Consider the following 26,719-nt stretch of genomic DNA (forward strand, 5'->3'; position numbering starts at 1 on the left):
TCAGAGGCAAATATTGTACTTTTTACTCCACTACAATTATTTGAAAACTTTAGTCACAAGTTACTTTGTAGATTTTGATTATTATTACAAAACACGCTAGCCACTTGAACCCTAGTATATATAGTTCAGCCATTTTAAAATAGCAGATCTACAAGCTCACAATGCATAGCGATGCGACACATTGTGAACCTGTAGATCTGCTATTTTCAAAATATTATTAATACATTTTTAACATGTGGAATGGAATATTCTGCACAATGAGTACTTTTACTTTTGGTACTTTAAGTACATTTTTATACCAATACTTTTGTAAATTTTTACGCAAGTGAAAGTGAAGTTTTTAATTCCGGACTCTTACTTGTAACAGAGTATTCCTACATTGCAGTATTGATACTTTCACTTAAGTAAAACATTTGAGTACTTTTTCCACCACTGACACACGCACACACGCACACGCACACATATGTGTACGTACGCCATGCACGCACACACACACACACACACACACACACACACACACACACAGAGGGTTAGGCTATATAACACACGTGATCATAACGATCCCGTAAAGCATTATGTGTGGCGGTGTGGATGGAGGCAGCATGTGGTTAAATTATTGATGTGAACTGTATGCCTGTACCGTCCGTATACGTCCCCTAGCGTCGGTCTGCATGATGCAACATTTATGAGAAATATTCTGCTACAGAACGAGGGTCAACATGATCACTTACACCCTCATTAAGTGGGTGGTAATTGACTTTGACCCAACGAGAGAAAAAGATGTATCAACATTTTATGAGGTTGTCTTTACTTCGTTTTAAAGGTAGGGTACGTGATTTTGCAAAAATAAGTGTTACATCGCTTTATATTGTGATAGTACTCATTGCTGTAGAGTGTTTGTTCAGTAACAGGAGGCTCCTCGTCTCTCCAGCTCTTGATTAAACAGAACATTAATGTTCAGGTCGGGATACCAATTTTATCCAATCAGGGGAGAGAGAACTCACACAGGATATAGATTAAACAAGTGAAATTGGAAGTGATGACACAAAGAAATGAGCAGAAAGAAATTTGAACTGGAACACTATACAATTGAAGCTGATAAATGGGTACTCTCTGCTGATTGGCTGAAGATGTGTCACCCACCTGAACATGTTCTGTTTAATAAAGAGCTGGAGAGACATGGAGAACCCTGTTACTGAACAAACACTCTATAGCAATGATGATTACTATCACAATATACTGCTTCAACCTTTTAACAAAAAATGTTTTGTTTTAAACTCTGTAGCTTGTACAGTCCAATACTTGCATCCCACATGCACATGCACATGCACATGCACATGCACATGCACATGCACATGCACATGCACATGCACATGCAATAACACACAATCGCTCGCATGTGCACGCACTCACACCACCGATGTGCATGGGTATACACACACACACACACACACACACACACACACACACACACACACACACACACACACACACACACACACACACACACACACACACACACACACACACACACACACACACACACACACACACCCCTGCAGACATTCAGTGAGGTGTGTCAGTGGAAGGTTTTTAAAGCTTTGCATTGTTCCTGACCGACAGACCTGGTCTCACACACACACACACACACACACACACACACACACACACACACACACACACACACACACACACACACACACACACACACACACACACACACACACACACACACACACAGTGGAGAAATAAAGAGAGGAAGAAGAGCGAGAGAGAAAAGGAGGAGGGGGCTGAGACCCCTCCCTCCTCACATCTGTCGGGGGGGGGGGGTTTCTTGAACGTTGTTAAACGGTTGGATGGTTCGACGGGGGCTGACGCCACAGACAGCAACAGCACCCTGGGGAGTCACGGCAGCCACCCCCCCCCCCCCGCCCCCAAGGCACGGTCCTATCAAAATATACCTACATACATACTGTTGCTGTCGTCGGGCAGAATCTCCATAATAAAACAAAAATAGCAGATCTACAAGCTCGAAACGTGGCGCGAAGCAACACGTTTGGAGCTTGTCCATCTGCTATTTTTCGCTGGGCTGATTTGTTTATTTTCGGAACACAGTTCTTATATGACGTGATCTAAGATGTGCCTATGGGAATTCCAATACAAAAAATAACTCTGTGACCCAGCGGTAGCGGGAGTGACGTCAGGTGATTTCGGTACTCTATTAGATCCATTTGAAACATAGCCCCCCCCCCCCCCTCCACTTTTGAGAATCTTCAATCAGGGTCACGATTCGAAAATAAAAAATCAGAATCAGTTGTATCTATTTTAATTCACAACAGTCATATTGTTGTCATCTGGACGTTAACAACCAGTAGTGAAGCCTAGTTATTTCCAACAGCTCAAACAAGAACTTATGTAATACCAGAGAGGGTCACTGGCTTTGATGGTATCTTAGATTATGTGTACAGTAGTTCTATTTGATGCAGAGAACACAACATAATTGCCTTGATGAAAGCAACACTAACGAGCATCAATGAGCGTCAGCTGGACAGTGACACACCGCTGTGCTGAACTGAAAGAGACAGAGCTCTAGGATATGTTTATGTAAATACAGGCGGGCCCACAGTTTTATTTATTTTTCTCCCCTCAACTCCACCATCTTAATTGCCTTGACAATTATGGCAGTGGGCGGTATGGAGGTTCAGTCATGGTGGTGAATAAGGTGCATACAGCATGTACAGTACAGTACGGTATACATGTACACATGACGGCTACTGGAGAGCTGTGTACATACAGTGTGGCGTGTGTATTTTAGTAGCGGAACAGAAAAACCTTAATCCCACATGCAGCTCCCAAAGTTGTATCGCAGCTGGTATACACACACATAAACACACACACACACACACACACACACACACACACACACACACACACACACACACACACACACACACACACACACACACACACACACACACACACACACAACAATCTTTTTTTAACCATAAAACAACTTTTTCTTTCTTGTGAGAAGGACCAGGAAAGTGGTGGCTCACACAATATCTGTGTCACAAAATTGTACTATACTTGTGGGGACATCATGGGTCGTCACAAGCATAGTAATATAAGCACACAAACACGTACACACACACACACTAGGACACAGATACAGTACATCGTTTCTGTCGAGTGGAAACCTCATTAGGTCCAAAAACTGTTACTCTTCATGATTCAAATTCAAAAATAACAAAAGCAGCAGATCTATAAAGCTCAAAATGCGGTTTCGAGTTTGCGGATCTGCTACTTTTGATGCTTTTGTCTGACGCCGTAGTATGATATATCAAGTAGCGGCGTTAATTTACGGAAACACCCCAAAAGTTAAAATATGGAGATAAGAGGTTTCTGCCTGACAGCAAAAATATGCACACACACCTACACAACACCAGAGCGGGCAAAACGGCTCCATTTTAGCGTCATTACACACAGCACGGGTCCCTGGCGTTCCCGCCTGCGGAACTAACATTTGACGGTTTGTTGAGCGGTAACGTAGGTGTGTGTGTGTGTGTGTGTGTGTGTGTGTGTGTGTGTGTGTGTGTGTGTGTGTGTGTGTGTGTGTGTGTGTGTGTGTGTGGCGCCCATCAAACGGGCCGACTGACGCACGGCCAATTACCGGCGACTGCCTCCTCTCATCTCGGATTTAAGGAGAGAGAGGAGAGTATAAAGACCAAAGAGGAGAGATGGAGAGGAGAGGAGAGGAGAGGAATGGTGCGTGTGCGCGCGAGTGTGTGTGTGTGTGTGTGTGTGTGTGTGTGTGTGTGTGTGTGTGTGTGTGTGTGTAGAAGAATGGCAGATGTAAAAGCACTCTCCGCTCCATCTCGCGGGGGAAGCTGACATATGCACCGTTTTGAAAAAGTAAACAATGGCGCGCACGCAATCACGCAATCACGCACACACGCACACACACACACATGCACACACGCACACACACACACACACACACCCACGCACGCACGCACGCACGCACACACACACACACTTTCTAGTCTCTCTTTTCTCTCTCACGGTGAATCTTCACCCTCAGCAAGCTGTAAATAGGCCAATATGAAACAAACGAACACGGGGAGTGGAAGGAAGTGCGCCCCGACGTGCTCCTCTCTCTCTCTCTCTCTCTCTCTCTCTCTCTCTAGTCCCCCAACGTACATCTAGTCACAGCTTGCTCCATGGCACTGCCATGCTTTCTGCTCTCTACACAGGGGAGGTGGCACATATTGTATAAGCCCCCACCGATGCATGCACGGCACACGCACACACGCACGCACACACACACACACTCAGACACACACAACCCCGCACCTATGAATATTACTCCGAGCATTCCATCCCTGCTAGGTAACAAGGTCGAGAACATGATGTTGAACCTCGGCTCTCACGCTTGTGCTCCAATCTCTCTCCCTCTCCCTCTCTCCCTCTCCCTCTCCCTCTCTCTCTCTCTCTCTCTCTCTCTCTCTCTACATAAGTAGGAGGTGAAGGTTAAGACCAATCGTTATCTTGTTCCCCTGACGTCTTGCTACAAAGAGTGATCTCTAAATTACAAAAAAAGGAAGAATCATTGTAACATTGTTACATCTGCAGAGAATATCGTCTCCGTCGAGGTGGAAACCTCATATGTCCAAAACTGTTACTTTTCAGGATTCAAATTCAAAAGCATCAAAAGTAGCAGATCTACAAGCTCGAAACGCGTCGCTTCGCGCCACGTTTCGAGCTTGCGGATCTGTTACTTTTGATGCTTTTGTGTGACGCTGTACTTTGATCAGGTAGGGCATTACTTTACGAAAATACACAAAAATTATGGAGATAAGAGGTTTCTTATTCCAGGCGACAGTGGCTCAGGGGTAGAATGGTCGGATGGCAACCGTGAGGTTCCCAGTTCGATCCCGGGCTCCCACAGTATTAGTGTCGAAGTGTCTTTGAGTAAGACACTGAAGCCCTAATTGCTCCCGAGGAGAAGGTTGGTGCCTTGCATGGTTTCCTCCGCCATCAGTGTGTGAATGAATGGGTGAATGTAATGCACAATCTATGTAAAGCGCTTTGGATAAAAGCGCTATATAAATGCACCATTTACCATTTTACATAGTAGTAGCAGCAGCAGGGAGAGGCAGAATATGTTCGGCAGCCGAGATAAAACCAACACAAAACCTTGGACGCCAGACAACACGTACTATATACTGTCGACGGCACGCAGAGGAATGGAATACGTTAAGGAGGAGGGGGGGGGATAAACATTGAATACGACCTTGGACGTGGTGTTGCCGGGTCTTACAGCGGTGACACACGAAGCATGATGTGGTAAATAGATAGATTGGAAAGAAACAGTGTTTATTTACAGAGGCCTTGACCTCCTCCACAAGCTACTGTATTCTTCTCCCAATGTGTTGGTTAAGAAATGCTAGGTATAAGGTAGAATTGAGATGTGGGAAGGGAACAATTGTAGCATAAAAAACGGCAACACTGGGGGAAAAAGAAACCTTGGCACTGGCACTCTTCACACCGCCGCATGCTATATGGATGAGGAGAGAGAGAGAGGACAAAACCCCAACGCAAAGACCACGTGAGGGAGAGAGATCAAATCCTTGGGCCCTCCACGGCAGGGGAGGAGGGGGGTGAGACAGAGAGAGAGAGAGAGAGAGAGAGAGAGAGAGAGAGAGAGAGAGAGAGAGAGAGAGAGAGGGGGGGGGGGGGGGGGGGGGCGGTTATACCAAGTGATTGCAAAACATTGAAATACTGCTGTCAACTGTTTCAAAAGTGTATACCAAGCTAACCTTTCCTATAAGGATGTATAACTATTTCTGACAGAAAATGCACAATTTTTATAGTTTCGTGCTGTGCTGCGAGCTTGTACATCTGCTATTTAAAAGGAATTTAGAAAAACATGTACGCATTATGTTCTCTTTTGGGGGTCTCTGGCACAAAAGCTTTTCAGATGGGGCTCCGCGGCCAAATACATATCAATGTGGGGGTCCTTGACTTGAAAAAGTTTGAGAGCCACTGAAGTGGAGAATCTAGCTGATCTACTATTGTAAGACAAGAACAAACGGGAAAAGAAAGCAGTGTGGAAAAGGTACTCGCATCTTTTACTCAAGTGAAAGTATCAGTACTGCAGTGTAGAAGTACTCTGTTACAAGTAAAAGTCCCGCAATGAAAATGTACTCAGTAAAAGTACAAAAGGATTGGCATCAAAATATACTTAAAGTACCAAAAGTAAAAGTACTCATTGTGCAGAACGTCCTATTTCACACTAATGTATAAAAATCTTTTGCTAGATCTATAGCAGATCTACAAGCTCACAATATGTCGCATCGCAACGCATTGTGAGCTTGTAGATCTGCTATTTTCAAATGGCCGAAATATATATAGGGCTGAAGTGGTTAATGTATGTTTTGTGATAATATTCTAAATCTGCAAAGTAACTAACAACTAAAGCTGTCAAATACTTGTAGTGGAGTAAAAGTACAAATTTGCCTCTGATATGTAGTGGAGTAGAAGTACAAATACCTCAAAATTGTACAGTACAGTACTTAAGTAAATGTAATTAGTTACTTTCCACCACTGGAAGACAGACAACGGCGCAGTAACTGACCTACGGTGGCCGTGGAGCGGGCAGAACACTTCCTGGTCCTGCCGCTGAGCACGGTGTTGTCCTTCAGGGCGGTCTCGCGCTCTCTCTCCATGGCGGAGGCCAGCTCCCGGGCCACGGCGTCCAGGTGTGTGGCGTTGAGGAACGCCAGCGTGGCGTGCGGCTCCACCGCCAGCCCCGCCCCCGCCAGCACGCGGAACTCGTCTCCGATGGCCGCCGCCAGGGCCGGTGCCGCCGAGCGGAAGCCAGTCGCCAGCCTGTCGAAGCCGGTCTCACCACCACCGCCGCCCTGGGTAGGGGTGGAGGTCAGTGCGGAACGCAGGAGGTCCACAGCCCACTGGCTCCTTACAGCCTGGATGGAGAGGACAGGAGCAGATGGTTAACAGGTAGGGGCTGCCACGATTAGGGTTGTTGGAAAAAATCTATTCTTATTATCAACGATTCAAAATCTATTCACAATTTCCAAAAATTTATAAAAAAAAAAGTTAAACAGTAAAAGTTACAGGAGTTCTTACTCTATGGTGTTTGTGATAGGAAATGTAAGATTACCATTATCACAGTAAACATTGTCATGTCTTCAGTCATATTCAAGGGCTTTATGGGGAAAAATGAAAGTGTGTGTGTCACTGTCCAGCTGATGCTCGTTGACACTCGTTAATGTTACTTGCATCAAGGCAATTATGTTGTGTTTCTGCATCAAATAGAACTATACTTAAAGGAGTAGTTCATCCCATGAAGCCTTGAATTCATTGATTATTTTTTGTTTTTGTCGCATTTCTAAGCCAATAATTTGATGACCAGGTGTATTTCCGGTAGGAGACACAACATTATTTAATAATCGACTTTGGGTCACCTAACGGATACATTAGCCGGTAGGAGATCGTAATCAAATTATTGGCTTAGGAATGCAATAAAATGTGAGAAAAAAAATGGATTCATAATCGAATCGTGACCCCAAGAATCGGAATAGAATCGTGAGATAGCAGATGATTCACAGTCCAAGTTACGATCATGACCTTTTTTCAAGAATAAGAACAAAATGTCCCAGTGATTCATTGACAGTGTTTTTTTTCAGGTTGTACCTGGTAGCGTGCGAGGACCTCAGCCTGGGGATAGAGGAAGCAGAGCTCCTGGAGACAGCGGACGCGCTCAGAGACGGACAGAGCAGCGGACGCCGCCGTCGGTCTGGACTCTGGACCACGTTGCTCTGGGCTGCAGGAGGACAGCCGGTCCAGTAGGCGGCGCCGTAGCAGGAGACGCACGTCGTCCCACACCTCCTGAAACTATACAGATAATGAAGGAGAGAATAATCCAATTAAGTCAATGAATACAAGATCTACAAGCTCACATGTGTGCTTACATAATGGTTTTTGACAAAGATATTTGCTGTCAAACAAGTCTATGAAGCTATCTATGAAATAGAAGAAATAGTTTAATCTGCAACACAATTTTATACAATATGTAGTGAGGGTCCCTACTTCTCTCTCTCTCAGCTAGGGGGTCCTTGGTCTGAAAAACATTAAAGACCCTGTGTTGTAGAGAGAAAAAGGAAGCTGACCAAGTATAGACCTCTGGGGGCCCCCCAGTCAAGTATTTAGGGTTTAAGTGCTTAAAGTTAGGGTAAATGATATTTCTGGGTTAAAACTAAAGTGTTTTTGTTAAAAGGTTAAAGCTCTATATTGAGATAGTAATAATTGCTATAGAGTGTTTGTTCTGACAGGCATCAGACTCACACACGTTTGATTGAGGAGCGTGATTTGCAGACACATGGAATTGACGTTGGCATGTGATGCCGTAACAACCCATCAAAATAGCATCTTCTAACAATAGACACAAAAGTGCTGACGTGTGTAAATGCACAGCTCACACTGATGGATTACACAAGATAAAAATAGACGGTACACTACAGCAGACATACAGCCATACAACAACAGACAAAGCTGTGGAACGCCAAGGGCCATCTTTGATTTCATTCCCACATGAAACATGTGTTGTACATCGTACCCCCTCCTGTCTAAGCTCTCCTTCTCATCTCTGTATGCTCTTCTATCTAACTAAAATACAACAATTTCCTAAAAAGTTCATCCAAAAACAAAATAACAAGACATAACAAGACAAATCTGACAAAGCTCATCGCTTTTAACTCAAATCTTTGCTTCTGTTTTTTTTTTTTTTAAACATATGTTGCTATAACATCAGTGGTTATTAAACTAGACCCCTAGAAGTAAAGATTTGAGTTAAAAATGTATATACTGTATATATTCAAAGATTTGCAAAAATGTTCACGATTAAAAAAAAAATAGCAGATCTACAAGCTCATAGCGTGGCATTCGGTGCCGTGCTATGAGCTTGTATATCTGCTATTTTTGAATAGCCAAATAAATCTAAAGTGACACAGATGCGTTCCCGGATTGAATGGGTTAACCACTGTCCTATCGATTAAAGGCAAAAAGACACCAAAAATATACATTAAAAAATAATGTTTCTGTGATCAGATTTCTATGATCGTAAGTCTAATAAAACTATAATCAATAGTACATATTCCTTGGAGAGGTTGATCTTGGCTGCCAAGTTGATTTACATTGAGGAGGTATGTGTAATATCAGGTCAGGTTAGTTTTTCATTCCCAATGAAATTAAACATTTCAGATTTGCATTGCATGAAAAATGAAATGAAAATAAAATGCATTCACCTCCATGGAGCACTCGTCTCTGACAGCGTGGACCATGGGAACTGAGGAGGAGGAGGAGGAGGAGGTGCAGGGGAAGGAGACACCGCACTGGGAGGACAGATCCATCAGTAACTGCAGGGTGACCTCCTCTCTGCCCTCCTCTGCAGACCTGAGGTACTGAACCTGGGGTGGAGGAGAGAGGACACGTACACATCTGCATTATGATGCTATTGTTCTAACTCAGTGGTTCTCAACCAGTGGTCCTTGAGGGAGTTCCAGGGTGGTCCCCAGCTAAATGATGGAGAGTTGGTAACCAAATGGACCCTTATAGATCTGTAACTCTTGAGAGTGTAAAATGAAACTCATTCAATACAAAGGCTAAGTTAGATCATGGAGTTGTCCCCTCCTGATAAGTCTACTTTCAACTTACTACACACTAAAAACAAACAGTGTTAAATAGCACCAAATCGGTTATTTGGCTCGTAATCATAGGAGAACCGTTTTTGGTGCTATATACAGTAGCACCAATCTTTAAAGGTACTATATACCTTTGTCAAATGGTGCTAATTAGAACCACAAATGTGCTATATAGCACCACTAGAGGTGCCAAATAGCACTATATTGTTTACAGTATAGTACGGCAATTAAATCATGCCAAATACCACCATAGATTACTTAATATGCTTCTAAATCACACTCAAACATATTGATAATTTCTTACTAAATAGGGCTTAAAAGATTCGGGAGTCCTGTACTAGATGCATACTGAGAGACACAATACATAACCTTTTCAAAAGTTTTATTTATTTCAGCAAATAAATAATGTATTAATAAAACTATGATACAAATATCCTCTATATCATTACTAAATATACACTCAATGTCGCTAACTTGAACATCAGTGCTGAAACGTCAGGACAAAATCTAGAGAGAATACTGACGCCTACAAGCTACTCACAGATGGAGTTGTACATTCTTTTTTACTGTGACAGGAAGTTTGCCTGTGTCCTTCAATTTCAGAACAACACAACTCCAAAAAGGTCAGTGTCTTGTTCAGTCCTTTAGAGTACTGGATTCTGAACACAAAATATACACACAATAGGAGTCCTAGTGCCATGGCGATGTCCTCACTCTCATCTGTGATCACCTGGCCATCCAATGTGAGCGCGATGTGGTCATACTGCATTGCTGTTGACATGCCAGAAGTGCTGGTCTGAGCTTGGCCCTGGGGAAGAGGGAATAGCATTAACCATCTTGTCTCACATTTTATTTGAAAGGCAAATTCAACTTCATACTACTACTGAAATTAGTGATGCACAATATTAACATTTTGGCTGATGTCTGATTAACGATCAATTGCATACTCAAATCGACTGATGAAAATACCGGTATTGCAATACAAGTGTCCAATAAGGTTTACCTTACACCTCTTACAGTAACTGTAATACTGGGTACAGATCAATAAGGAGACAATTAACACATTACTGTACTAAATAGGATGAATGTTAGCCTATAACCATATAATCAGCATGCTAATTTATATCAAAATAAAATCATCAGTAGCTAAAGAAATTACTATTCTGGTAATCTCCATCAGCATCTCAAAAAAAAAAACTCTGTTTTTAGGAGGCAATCACAATGTATGAAATCCACTAATATAGCTTATTTATTCTTATGAGAAACCAATGAAAGTAGAACTAAACCTAATATGTGAAAATTTGTAGGTAAGTGGGCTATGAATATAGGGGGTTTCCTTACTTAAAATCTAGACAATGGATAAAATAAACACTAGCCTAAATAATCTTCAATGTGATGCATTAACACTTTCATACCAATACCTACTCAGTTATACATAAATAATGTAAATGGATAAATAGGGCGACTATAAAATAGGGTTTTGGCGGTCAAACTAATTTTAATGCTATTTTAACTCATTTTGCTTGGGGCCCACTGACAGCCCTTTAAGCCCCCAGACCCCACTTTGAGAACCACCATAGTACTAAAGCAAAATATATTATCTACAAGCTCACATGTCACTATGCGACCGTTGTGGTGTAAATAGGGTATTTTCCCTCTTTCACTTATAATGACATGTCCAAAATAGGGACGCCAGGTTGACAGTTGTTAAACTCTGTTGACAGCCACAAAATGGTTCTAATAATATTATCATTTGGGCAACTGTACCTATCAAGATACGTCTAGTTAAAGTCTGTGTTTTTGCCACATGGGAGGCTCATTGTTAACATACTTAATATCCATTACAGCCATTATCACCATCACCAATCACCATTCAAAGCCACCAGAATACACGACAAAAACGCGGTACAAAATAGCAAATTACCAAAACAAAGTTTCCCTACTAACGTCAAAAGCCACATTCTTTGCCATTAAACACTCACCTAAAAAAATCCCTCTTCTTTAAGCTGGTTTCTTCTATCTTCTTGATGAATCAACGATGACGCAGTTTCATTATTTTATTCTCAAGAGGATTGGACCGTCCCGCTCGCAACAAACTTCAAAGCTCGCGCTGTGGTGCAGCGTCTCTTCTGCTCTCAGCGTCGATTCTCAAACAGGACAGATCTACAAGCTTGCAGCGTGTCGCGATGAGACGCGTTGCTAGCTTGTAGATCTGTTGTTTTGTAACATGACACCCTGCATGGTGAACTTTGACTTGGCAGCCATTTGTAGTTTTCTTCAGTTTCCTGGAGGCTATTGCCAGAGTAATAGGTACTTATTGATGATGAACTAAAATGTCTCATGTGTCCAGTGTCCTAGATATATATATATATATATATATATATATATATATATATATATATATATATATATATATATATATATATATATATATATATATATATATATATATATATATATATATATATATATATATATATATATATATATACATATATATATATATACATATATATATATATATACATATACATATACATATACATATATATATACATATACATATACATATACATATATATATACATATACATATACATATACATATACATATACATATACATATATATATATATATATATATATATATATATATATACATATACATATATATATATACATATATATATATATATATATATATATACATAGGACTTCAGTAATTGTACTGAGGTGCTATAGCACCTCAACAATCCCAAAGAACCACTGAAGAACCGCTGAGGCACCACAACCACCCAAAGAACCACTTAAGTTAAGAACCACTGTGGTGCTATATAGCACCACAAGAATCCCAAAGAACCGCTGAAGCAACTTTTTTTTGTGTGTGTAATGATAGGCTTTTCGCTATTCCTCGTACAAGTATATCGTCTCTGTCCGGTCGAAACCTTATATGTCCAAAACTGTTACTTTCAAGGATTCAAATTCAGAAAAACGAAAGTAACAGATCTTAAAGCTTAAAACGTGTCGCTTCGCGCACGTTTCGAGCTTGCAGATCTGCTACTTTTGATGCTTTTCTGTGACGCTGTAGTACTGTATGGTCAAGTAAGGCGTTCATTTACACACAAAAGAACACAAAAGGTTAGAGATAGGAGGTTTCTGACCGACAGCAACGATAATAATACAGTTACAGTGTGTGCGTGTGCGTGTGCGTGTGCGTGTGCGTGTGCGCGTGTGTGTGTGTGTGTACGTGCATGCCTGTGGGGGGGTCTCATCTTTTGTCAGATGTAAGAAGGGTGGTCTCCAAGGGGGGAAAAAAAGGTTTGGGAATCGCTGCCCGTATACACGGTATTATGTGAATGTTTTTACCAGAGCTTTGAGGAAGTCCATGACTTCCTGGTGTCCCGCCGTAGAGGGCCTGACTGCGCCGGGGGACCGCGGGTTGAGCCACTGCAGACATTCTGAGGGGCTGGGCGGGCGGTCCGTTGACCCGGGACCGTCTCCCATCCTGGAGGCCTGGAGGTCCTTTAGACTCTGTTCAATGCTGCCGAGGAAGACAGGGTTGTTAGACAGGTAGAGGAGGACAGTCTAGAGTTGTTAGACAGGTAGAGGAGGACAGAGTGGTTAGACAGGTAGACTCCCAGTAGCAAGACGAGTAGACCAGTGGTTCCCAAACTATAGGCGATGGGACAATAATCGTCGTTGTTATTTACTGCTGTAAACAATGCTCACAATAATCATATCGCAGAGATTTTCATTTATCGTGAAAAGTGTCATTCATACACTGAACCCGAGTTGGGTCTTTGTAGGCCAAAAACACTTGTAGATCTGCTATTTTTGGCTGAAAATGGATGCTGAGTTGCTTAAACCCAAGCATCCATTTTCTGTTGGAGAACATCAGCCAAAAATAGCAGATCTACACACATTTGGCGAAGACATTTGGTTTAAAAAAACAACAGAAAATAGAAAAGACACAAGTATAAAGCCCTGAGGCACTTCGGTCAACCGTACAACCCATGGTTCCCCCAATAAGCAGGCCGCTTATTGGGGGAACCATGGGTTATACGGAATATATATATATATATATATATATATATATATATATATATATATATATATATATATATATATATATACACACGCATGTATGTGTGTCAGAGGTCCCACACACGGAACAGTATTTGAACAGGCCTTCGTGTTGCCCAAAGTGCCGCCGATTAATTTAACAGACAGCGCCTTCAGCGACTCTAAGGCAGCAGTGTGCATGTTTAATGCTTGAACCTATAGCTTGAGCCGCTTGTGCGTTTCTTTCTTTACAACCACAGCAGGTCGGTCGCTTCTGGGCAAAGCGCCGTTCTTTATACGAGCTGCAACTGTCACAACCACAAGTGATCCGTTTTGGTGTTTTTACCGGTGTGTATACCCGTGTTTTTTTTGTTTTTTTTATCGGCCGCCTGCACGGATTCCTGCGTCCCCGCACGGCCGCCCGCCCGCGTGCCATCGCGCGTAGACATTGCACACAACACGGGCACACATCCCACACTACTCGACAAGACACACGGGGTTGTTTTCTTTTCTTTTTTGTGTCAGTCAGCAAGTTGGTTGCCGGGAGAATAAAGAGAGACGCTTCATCTGCCTACTAAAAGAAAGAGAGAGAGAGAGGGAGAGAGAGAGAGAGAGAGAGAGAGGGAGCCATAGCAGCCGTGTTTCAATCTTGAGGATACGGGGGTAGTTGTAGCAGTCTATAACATTTTATCCCCTGCGTTTTTCTCCCTCCCCTCAGAAAGCAACGTGTGTCAGATTGAACGGTTATTTAATGTGTTGCCATTGGAAGACATCTGGATACGTTCATGGCCCTGGGAGCAGGCAGGAGGGTCTTTATGGGCACCGCGGTACTACGCACCCATGTGATGCATGATGGGAGAATGGCACTTTGGCTCTGTCTTGTATGCACAAGCAAGCAGAGACACACACACACACACACACACACACACACACACACACACACGGCTGTACGTACACAACTAATTTGTGTACACTGTAGACAACATTAATTATGCGCAATGCACCGGCAATGTACACATACCAATTTATGCAGACACACACACACACATACATGCACCCACGCGCACACACACACACACACAAACACAGACACTTACATAGGCAAGCGTATGCATTGATTTGCATGGAAATTACTAAACATGACGGGTCTGAAGATGTCATTTCTAATCTGTCACATTAAAGGGAGAAAGAGAATAGCTGATGCAGTCTGTCAAACCGTGTGTGTGTGTGTGTGTGTGTGTGTGTGTGTGTGTGTGTGTGTGTGTGTGTGTGTGTGTGTGTGTGTGTGTGTGTGTGTGTGTGTGTGTGTGTGTGTGCGCGGGCGTTCGTGCATGGCAAAGGGTAAAGTAAGACGTGAGACTTAAGGAGTGCTTGTGTCAGATGCCTGTAACACCACTTCACATCGCACACGCACACACACACACACACACACACACACACACACACACACACACACACACACACACACACACACACACACACACACACACACACACACACACACGTCTGTGTTCATTAATGTTGATGCCTCGGTATCTGTTCTCCCCCTCCTTGCTGGAGAGATGGAGGGTGAGAGAGAGAGAGAGAGAGAGAGAGAGAGAGAGAGAGAGGGGTGTATGTTGTGTTGTGTACTATATAGTGTATAGTGTGCATCATAAGTACAGTACAGTATGTATGTTAAAGGTGTGTTTCTATTCATACAGTATGTATTCACAGCATGCACACTTGTGTTTGTAAATATATGTATGAATGGATCTATGCTTGTTTGTGTACGACGAGCAGAAGCCATATTAAAGAGTATGTACAGTACATGCAATGATAATGTGGTTGTCACAAAAGCCCAAGGCTCACCTGGACAAGTCACCGTTGTGATAGGGACAATGGCACGATTATGAAAATGTAATGTCACAATTAGATGTATACTTTACATACTATACATACAATTCATTTTGCACCAAGCCGCCATCAGGACATAGAAATCGATCGCAATACATAAAAAAATACACAATACAGTTAGGGCATGTGGATCGGGGAACCCTAGGGGGTCCCCACATGATATTTTGGGGGTCCCCAGATGACAGTGAGTGAAGTGACAATTTAGGGACTTTTCAGACCTTTTAAATACCTAGAAAAAAAGAAAGAAAAGGGGAAAAAATACCATTACTGCATTAAAAGTAATTAAGAAACTATAATATAATTACTGGTCAAACATTGGCCAAATTGTCAAATAATATAAATAAATAGCCGATCTATGAGCTTGTAGATCTGCTATTTTCGCAATATTTATCTGTGGAACCGAGTCAAACTAAATGTAATGACTCAACTCTTACAGTACAAGTGCTTATCAGGGTTGAGTTAAAAAGGTTTGCTTTCAAAGAAACATCAAAGGTTTGTACACATTTTCAAGATTTTTCAGAAAATAGCATCTACTGTACATCTACAGATCTACAGTACAAGCTCACGATGCTTTGCGAGCTTGTATATCTGCTATTTTCGAGGGGGGGGGGGGAAGTATGTTCAGGCTGATATGCGGCCCTCACATCTAATAGCGCCGATCAGAGCACTAAGTCGTGTGAAGCTTGGCCAATCAAATCCGAATGTTACTTTTCTGACATTTTGTTGGCCAATCAATCCGGATGCTACATTTCAGTGACGCACACCCACACCCATAAGACAATTTCAATATACGATGTTGCCAACCTTCCCAAGACAAAACAACGAACTTGGGGGTGACAGGGTTTTTCTCAGTTGCAGTCCCCTCCCCTTTTGGAACTCTCTCCCAACTCACATTAAAGCTGGCCCCACCCTTTGCCATGTTTAAAGCCAACCTTCAAAACTCACCTACACTGTCAAGTTTCCTTTAATTAAATGTTTTAAAGAGTTTTAATTTCTTTTCATGAAGTTCCGAGAAATGTCAGCGTTGGAGTGAGTAGTGAGAGTATACAGATGGAAGCCCATTGAAAACCTGCTGTCACTCTTCCAGTCCTGGGGTGGAGCCCAGAAACAGTACATCCGCCGTTTATGACGTTCAATAAACAGACGTAATGGCTCCCCTCCCGCGGCTTCCCTGGCGTTTCCATGCCACGGCGAGGCAGGTTACGGTGCACAACGGGCATGTTGTGTGTGTGTGTGAGTGTGTGTGTGAGACAGAACCCATACAGCGCCACAACGGAGCCCATATTGGAATCCCTTCCCAACTTCCAGTCATGTCTTGTTGTCAGTGGTGTAAAGTAACTAAGCACATTTACTCAAGTACTGTACTTAAGTACAATTTTGAGGTACTTTTACATCACTGGTCTATTTCCAATTGTCTATACTTTTACTTCTACTCCACTACATCTCAGAGGCAAATATTGTACTTTTACTCCACTAATTATTTGAAAACTTTGGTTACTAGTAACTGTACTTTGCAGATATAAATTATTATATTATAAAACATACATCAACCACTTTAGCCCTATTTTAAACATAGGCTATTTGAAAATAGCCGATCTACAAGCTCACAACGCGTCGCATCGCGACGCGTTGTGAGCTTGTAGATCGGCTATTTTCAAACATTTGAGTATACTTTTGGACTTATTCTGGACTTTTCGTTTTAGTCCTTTCGTACTAATGGTAGGGGAAGGTTTATCTCATTTTAGTTTCTCTTCTCCAGACATGTGCTCAGAGAGGTGGTGTTCTTGTAAAAGAAAACAAATATTAGGGGGAAAAAAAGCATTGTAACTGTCCGGCAGAAACCTATTATTTCCATATTTCAACTTTTTAAGTAAATTAATGGCTGGGAACCACTGATATTGAGGGGTACCACTGAAATCAATCAAGAGTTATTTTCTTTGCATCATGTGCGGTTTTACAAGGGTGGAGGGGAGGGTGGAGCGGTGGTGCCTTGCTGGTACTCCCATTTACTGCTATACCCCCACCAGATGTTTCTACATCCTCTGGACCCGTCATGAGAGAGAGAGAAAAACGTGGCCTGTATCTCCGGGAACAGAGACTCACATGGAGCCAACAGGAGCAGATTGTGACCCGCTTCGGAGTTTTGACCTGCAAATGGAGCCACGGGAGAGGGAACAGATTGATGCTTTGACTTTCCCCTCTCTCTTCATCTCCATACACCTGGATGTCTCACTCAGTCGCTTCCTCGATCCAATTCAATCCACTTTATTTATATAGCGCATTTCAACAAAGCAAGGTTATACCAAAGTGCTGCGCCGAAAATCTAAAAAAGCTAAATAAACAACAAACGCAGCAACGTCAGCAGACAGTGAAACAAAGCAAAAGACCACAGAACTCTCAAATGGGATCAAAAGCCACAGTATAAACGTGGGACTTAGGCCAGATTTAACAGTCTCGATGGTGGCGGGCCAGTTTGATATGGGAGGGAAGGTCATTCCATCATCCTCAGTTCATTTCAGATTAGAACGGGAGCAATCTACTTCAGCTTTCACCAGGGATGGAAGAAGTAGCCTACACACACTTTTTACTTAAAAGTAAAAGTAGGGGCACGGTGGCGCAGTCGGTAGCGCTGTTGCCTCACAGCTAGAAGGTCCAGGGTTCGATCTTGCCGGGGACACTGCAGGCACTGGAAGCGTGTCCTCTCCTCTGTGTCATCAGTGCCCATACCCTAGGTGGGGTTGGCAAAAGGGCCTTTCTGTGTGGAGTTTGTATGTTCTCCCCGAGTCCCCTATAGGGTAGATACCCTCACAAGAAATACTGTATATACTCTAAACTGCCTCCCCCTGGTCAGCCGGGGCGCATGATGGAGGGGAAAGGAACTGGTTGGAATAACGTGTTCCTTCCACACGCTACGTCCTACCGGGGAAACTCCCCCCTGTCAGGTGATAAGCAGCATTCTGCTCACTCCTCATGCATTGAAGGAAGCATGAGCTCAGTTCTGGGCTCTCCCCAGACTGGCAGAGGGAGAGTAGCGGCCAGGATTACAGCTTAGAAAATTGGCACTGGGTAAAAAAATGTGGTAACAAAAATCATGGTATATATATAAAAAAAAAGGAGAGTTCAGTATATCAAAAATGTTTTCTTCTATTGCTAGTTTGAGCACTTCAGATACTCTTCTTTAATCTTAAAAATAACAAATAACCGCACTATATTCTCTGTGCATTGGGCATGCTTCCATTGAAGACGTGATGCCGGCTTCTATGGAATCCAAATGACTGAAATCAAGTCGTGGCAACTGAGAAACTGAGAACTTTAATCCATGTGAATCCGTAGATACACTTTCAAAGTACTCTCTCTCTCCCTCCCTCTCTCTCTCCCTCTCTCTCTCTCTCTCTCTCTCTCCCTCTCTCTCCACGGCCTCCAAACCATCCCCAATCCTCTAATTCTCTTTCTTTCCTCTCTCTTTTCAATTACCCCTCCTTAAGGGCAGCGCGCTGTAAGGTATAAAGTCGGCTTGGATGTGCTCCGTGTCAAGAAGTCCATCCGGCTCTCTCGGCAACGTTTCCGACCTTTAGCCCCGCCACAGTGAGAGCTAGCTGCAGCCCTAATCAACTTGGCAGGATTAACCCATTCAATCCGGGAACGCATCTGTGTTATTTTAAGATTTATTTGGGCTATTCAAAAATAGCAGATATACAAGCTCATAGCACGGCACTGAGTGCCACACTATGAGCTTGTAGATCTGCTATTTTTGGAAAAAAACGTGAAAATATGTGCAAATCTTTGAATACATATATTTTTAAGGCGAACATTTTTGACTCAAATCTTTGCTTCTGGGGGATTCTACAAATGTCTTTTAAATCCTAACAGTTTTTTTTTTTATGCATTTGCCGTGGACCCCATCTCAAAATATTTAGTTCCAGGGAACCCCAGAAGTTGTAACAGAGTTAAAAATATTCACACAAATTTTCACTATTTTCACTATTTTTCAAAAATAGCAGATCTACAAGCTTGTAGTGTGGCACTCGGTGCGCGCTATGAGCTTGTAGATCTGCTATTTTTGAATAGCCAAACAAATCTTAAAATTACACACAGATGCGTTCCCTGTCTTAATGGGTTAAGCTTCCACCAAACCCTGATGACTTCCACCCCACATGCCCGCCGTCGGCTCAGCCTCTCCGTCCGCCAGAGAGATAGAGACGGAAAAAAGAAAAGAGAATGAAGCCCAGAGAGAAGAGAAGCGAAGCGAAGGGAGGGATGAACAGGAAAGGGGGTGGGGGGGGGTGGGGGGGGTGCACTCGCGGAAAATAAAACCATTCAACTATCAAAGTGAGGTACGACAATGGACAAACCGGTAATGGCGAAACGCGCCGAGCTGGAAGTTGACACAAAAGAGGCAGTAGAATAGAATGGAGGAGAGAGAGAGAGAGAGAGAGAGAGAGAGAGGGAGAGGAAACGGTGGAGGAATGGTTCCTTTAGGCCTCTTGAAAAACATGTCAATCATCCTAGCCGGATGGACTAGGATCGAAGCATACGCACGCAGCCACGCACCCACGTGCACACGCACTCACGGGCACACGCACCCACGTGCAAACACACTCACACGTACATACATGTGCGTCTTCATCATGCGTACATGCAGGAACACAAAATGCACGCAAACATAATTGCCACACATAAATGTTTTCATGCGCGCCAATTGTAGCGTACACCACACACACACGCACGCATGCACGCACACATACATTACACAACCGACTAAAATGAAATCTAATTGTTTCTCAAACTGGTCTCACTAGACAGTCGACACCATGCATACCCCCCCCCCCCCCCCCCCCCCCCCCCCACAGCCCCTCGCCCGCCCGCCACTGAGAGGGAGAGAGAGGGGTGCAAGCGGAGGTCTTTTATTAGATATGATGGCACATTTCACAGCTCCCTGACTTACAGAAACCCAATCCCACGATTAGTCAGCGCTTTGACGTTATCTTAAGTTCCTTGTCAGAATTAATTTAGTGTGGTGGGTGGGCTGGCTGCTGGCTGGCTGGCTGGCCGGGGGGAAGCTGTCTGTCTGTCTGTTCCTCCGCTCCCCTTCCCCTCCTCCTCTCAGCTAAAGGGGAGGTGGGGGGGGGGGGTGGGGGGGGGGGGTGGGGGGGGCAGGAAGATCCCTTTCAAATAAGCCCCCCAGCTCCCGGCGGTGCCAAAACCGACCGGCCGCCTGGCCTCGCGAACCAAATATGTGGCTCCATCAAAGGGCTCCATTCTGCCTGCGAGGGGGAACGGGGGAGCGAGTGGAGCTTGAACAGAACAGAGAGAGAGACCTGGAAATGGATCCTCCATCCATCCATCCATCCATCCATCCGACATCCATGCTGCCCCGGCCCTGAGTCCCACTTAGTGCCCCCCGGGCCCGGGGCCAGGGGCCCGAACCCCCCCACCCCCTCCACCCCCTGCTCAGCCAACGACACCGGAGAGCAGATACAGCTGATATGCTAACCTGACACACGTGTCATGCACAGCTACACTCACTCACTCGCTCACGCACACGGGCACGCGCACACACTCTATATTCACTATACTTGTGAGGACCTCGGAATTTTAGGACACCATTCAAAATAGCTGACAATAGCTGAACAGTATAAGCCAAAAGCAGATAGCAGATCTAAGGTTGTAGATGTGTTTTAGATATGTTTTGGTGTGTGACATCACCACAGATACTACGTATAAAATAGGACAAATCTAACCCTATAACCCAACCCCTAAACCTAACCATCTAACTGTCTAATTCTAACCTAACCTGAATCTTTTTCTAATTGTAAACGTATCTAAAAGAAAATCTCTTTTCAACCATAAAACTACAATTATTTTCTTGTGAGGACGAGGAAAATGGTCTTCGTTTCTTAAATTCTACTATACTTGGGGGACATTTGGTGCGCACAAGTATAGTAACGCAAACACACACACACACACACACACACACACACACACACAAAATCAACTAAAACGCTACCAGGGAGGGTTACAGAACTGTATTCTGCAGGGGGAAATAGAGCCTTAATTCTCATGCTGCGTTTCAGCACAGGCATTCGAACTCCAACCCCAGCCTCCAAAATTACACTCACACCCACCACTATCGAGCATGCACGATGTAGACACGGCCACACACGCACGCACGCACGCACGCACGCACGCACGCACACACACACACACACACACACACACACACACACACACACACACACACACACACACACACACACACACACACACACACACACACACACACACACACACACACACACACACACACACACACACACACACACACACAGAGAGAATCAAATTTAAAAGTACTGATGTGCTCCTGATCAAGATTGGCAGGCAGCTTGGTGGGAGCCATTTAGCCTTAGCAGTGTGAAACCGGAGGCTGGTCTTGAACTGCAGTGGCACCAGGCTGACACTTCATTAGAGGCCTTTGGCGTCCCCCCGTCCCCCCGTCCCAGCCCCGTGCCGCACCACGCCACCGTCCCATCTGATGAAAACTAATGGATTACAGTGTTTCAATGTGGGGGGAGTCGCCGTCTCCGTTGTCAGCCTATCTTAATCTCCTTCAATTAGGGAGCAGCTCTTAAGCAAAAGCTAGGAGAAAAAAAAGGGAAAAAGACCCTGACATTGGAGAACTGGGAGCAGGCCGGCCACGTTGACCCATAAACAGGTTATCGTTCTGCACTGGAGGGGACTGCTCTCTCTCTCTATCTCTCCGTCATGCTCTCTCCATCATTCTCTCTCTCTCTCTCTCGCTCTCACTCTCTCTTTCTCTCTCTCTCTCTCTCTCTCAGTCTATTCCTCTTCTACTCTTACCTCTTCTCTGCACTTCCGTAATTTGTCTCAGACATGATAAGTCGATCAGGCAAGAAGAAGGTAGGTGAGTGAGTTCCGTTCCTGGGCACGTGTGTGTGTGTGTGTGTGTGTGTGGCCCACCCTATGATGAGACGAACCCATTCCAGGCTGCAATATGAGGGCTGTCCTGAAGTGGTCTGAGATGAATGCGGCAGACGGACAGACGGACAGACAGACAGACAGACAGACAGACAGACAGACAGGCAGGCAGGCAGGCAGACAGACAGACAGACAGACAGACAGACAGACAGACAGACAGACAGACAGACAGACAGACAGACAGACAGACAGACAGTGAGACTGACCGGACACCCCCCCCCCCCCCCCATGGTGAGGGGACTATCGCCTTATATTTTAGTCCCCATCCTCCATTACATGGCCCCTTTGTTCTCAATGGTTATCCTTCTCATCCACCCATCTGCCGGAACACAAAATAACCCTTTAATGCTTAGAAAGCCTTTGGTAATAAGCCTTGAATTACCTGGCTGGCCAAAGGGTTTTCATTTCAAGATGTTGGGCGTCTTCAATTATTGTGGTCCCATTTAGAGGAAGGGAGGAAGAGAGAGAAAGAGAGAGATATATATAAGAGAGAGAGAGAGAGAGAGAGAGAGAGAGAGAGAGAGAGAGAGAGAGAGAGAGAGAGAGAGAGAGGTAACGAGAGGGAGAGATAAGAGAAGAGAGAGATAGAGGAAAGGAGAGGAGAGTAAGGGGATGGGCATAATGGTGCCCTAAGTGAGGCGCTGCTCCCTCGGCACATTTGGGCTGTCCCTTGTGGTCGGCCCTCACCGACCACCCCAACACACACACACACACACACATATCCCCCCCCGCCCCCCCACACACACACACACACACCTCTCACACAGACACACACACACACACAACCTCATTTCTCCCTCCCTCTCTCTCTCTCTCTCGTCCGGTCTATATGCACTCCAAGAATCCGTGTCTGTGATCACACACACACACACACACACACACACACACACACACACACACACACACACACACACACACACACACACACACACACACACACACACACACAATAAAGTCCTGTGTGTTAATTCAACTCTGATAGCCTACACAAAATGTATCACAGTAATGGTCCTATTTGGGGCCTATTTCTTAGAAAAGAAAAGAAAAAGCACAACCGTACATCATGTACGCAATATCCAATCATCCCTATATTGGAGATCATCTGGCAGCTTCCTCCTCGTGTCCTGACCAGCTGCACAAATCAGGCCTGGTGGAGATCTACGCTCCGAGGAGCGCAATTAAAAATAAAATGTTTTAATTGTTGTGTGCTTTTGTTTAGTTTTTTTTTTCTTTCTGTTTGCAACTTTGTTTTTAATTATGCTGCTGCTTATCTTCTTGGCCAGGTCTCCATCCTCCAAAAAGAGACTTTTAATCTCCAATTCTGAGTAACCTGGTTAAATAAAGGGGGGGGGGGGGGTCGGCATGCCCTAATAATAATAATAATAGCGATGTATGCAGTGACATTTAAGATGTTGGGGAAGTGAGGCGAATTTGGAGTGTTTTTTTTATTTTAACTACGTCTAAAAGTTTGGTCGTGCATAATAGGAGTGTTCCAGCGCTGTGGAATTGGACAAGTGACGGATAACTGACATGTTTGGGTGAGTGAAACTCAACGTATTTTTTGTCCCTTATTATATACATCTCCGACTTTTGTAGGCAGAAATTTAAATGGATCTGCAGCAGTGTCTCCCTCCCCCGCTTACTTATATGGCCAGTCAGTCAGTCAGTCAGTCAGCAGTCAGTCAGTCAGTCAGTCAGTCAGTCAGTCAGTCAGTCAGTCAGTCACACCCTAACTGCCTGTCTCCTGCACACAAAAGGGAGCTTTTCTCTCACCCTATTCTGCCCTGAAAACTCAACTGTTCAAAAATGCTTTTGACTTTGATTTCAACTCTTGTTTTCAGTGTTTCATTGCTTATAATTCTAATCTTATTTGCTTATCTGAGTTTTTTTCCTATTAAAGTTGTTTATTAAACTTATTTTTCCCCCCCCCCCAGCCCACACACACACACACACACATGTAAAGTGAGTATTTAGAAAAGCGCTGTATACATTCCACGTATAATTATCATTATTCAAATGCATAGGCTCTGGGATTGGGGGTCACACTCTCTCACACACACACACACACACACACACACACACACACACACACACACACACACACACACACACACACACACACACACACACACACACACACACACACACACACACACACACACACACACACACACACACACACACCCTTAGCTCATGGCTGTTCCGTTTTTCTTGTCAACGCAACATATATGTTATTTAAAAAAAGATGAGCATTAATTTTTAACATGTCGATACAAGGTCATGATATAGCTGTGGTACTGTATGCTTACTGTAGGTATGTGTACATTTATACACTATATATATATACTGTATGCTTACTGTAGGTATGTGTACATTTATACACTATATATATATATATATCGTTTCTGTCAGGTGGAAACCTCATATTATGTCCAAAACTGTTACTTTTCAGGATTCAAATATTATAGCAAAAGTAGCAGATTTAAAGCTCAAAATGTGGCGTGAAGCTTGTAGATCTGCTACTTTTGATGTTTTTGTGTGACGCTGTAGTATGATCAAGTAGGGCGTTCATTTACGAAAAAACACACAAAAATTTAAAATATGGAGATAAGAGGTTACTGCCCGACAGCCACAACATACTTCATTGACCGGGTCCTATACTGATATAGTAAATAAATTCATAACCTTTTTCTGTATAGTTGTGTAGGTGTGTATTGTGATAACATAGTGTGTGGTTGTTGTCACAAAATCCCAAAGGCACATCGATGCGACTCCTAGATAGACATAACTGACATGAATGCCTAACAGATAATAATTGACACAAAGGCTGTAAACAAAATGACACACACACACACACACACACACACACACACACACACACACACACACACACACACACACACTACACAAAAGCACAGAAACGCTATATAAAAGACGACGGGTAGCATGTTTGTACAATGGATTAAAAGCGTTCACATTTCCACCGCAAGAAAATCGTATTGTTAAAAAAGAAAATCACCCAGGAGTTTGAATCAATACATACGTACATGTTTGTGACCAAGGAGGCTAGGAGACATAATCGAAGAAAGAAAGAAAGAAAGAAAGAAAGAAAGAAAAGACGGTAGAGCGAGAGAGAGAGAGAGAGAGAGAGAGAGAGAGAGTTTGAAAACACTGACTAACCCATTAAGACCGGGAACGCATCTGTGTCATTTTAAAATAGCAGATCTACAAGCTCATTGCGTGGCACCGAGTGTCATTTGTCAAGTGTTCATTTGTCAAACATTTGACAAAATGTCTTCTATATCCAAACAGTTTAAAAAAAACAAAACATGATGCTATATCAGTGGTTCTCAAACTTGTTCATGTCAAGGACCACCCAAAATGATATGTTTTTGGCCGCCGACCCCTATCAAAATATGTTGTTCCAGGGACCCCCCCCCCTCCAAGGACCCCACCCCCCAGAAGCAAAGATTTGAGTTGAAAATGTTGTTCCAAAAATATATGCATTCAAAGATTTGCACAAAATGTTCAAGATTTTTCAAAAATAGCAGATCCGCAAGCTCTTAGGTGCCGCGCTATGAGCTTGTAGATCTGCTGTTTTTGAATAGCCCAAAGTGGTGTAAAAATAATGGTTATTATAGCTCATATTTAAAATGACACAGATGCGTTCTCGGATTGAATGGGCTAATAAAAAGCTCCCATCACACCTGCTGGGTGAAATACAGCAGCGTGCAAACACAGCTCAGTGAGATTTGTGAGCTCTTTGTGACAGGAAAAGGACATCCATCCAATGGAATACGACCGCCATAAAGACTGACAATTATATTCACTCGGCGGGGAAAACCTTGTATCTTCATATTTCAACTTTTTATGCTTTTTTTGTTTGTTTTTGTAAATGAATGCCTATACTTCATCATGCAAGAGTGTATCGATACATTGCAGTGTCGATACTTTTACTTAAGTAAAACATTTGAGTACTTTTTCCACCACTGGTTATTTTGCTAAAAAAACATAAAAAGTTAAAATATAGGAGATAAGAGGTT

At 43.5% G+C, this 26,719-nt stretch overlaps 1 protein-coding gene across 1 annotated transcript in view; it reads right to left on the reverse strand.

Annotated features, from left to right (window-relative positions):
- Window positions 1-26,719, reverse strand: part of kiaa0825 (KIAA0825 ortholog) — a gene marked incomplete at its 3' end in the record, with an annotated part of 226,214 nt that overhangs the window by 189,677 nt on the left and 9,818 nt on the right. The window contains exons 4-7 of the mRNA XM_084055537.1: window positions 13,089-13,263; window positions 9,327-9,488; window positions 7,717-7,917; window positions 6,638-6,986 (exon numbers count right to left, since the gene is read on the reverse strand). Of these exons, the coding sequence (XP_083911663.1) occupies window positions 6,638-6,986; window positions 7,717-7,917; window positions 9,327-9,488; window positions 13,089-13,263 (887 nt within the window). The remainder of the gene's footprint in view (window positions 1-6,637; window positions 6,987-7,716; window positions 7,918-9,326; window positions 9,489-13,088; window positions 13,264-26,719) is intronic.

Source organism: Gymnoscopelus microlampas (genome assembly GCF_963454915.1).
Source record: "Gymnoscopelus microlampas genome assembly, chromosome: 4".
Classification (NCBI taxonomy): Eukaryota; Metazoa; Chordata; class Actinopteri; order Myctophiformes; family Myctophidae; genus Gymnoscopelus; species Gymnoscopelus microlampas.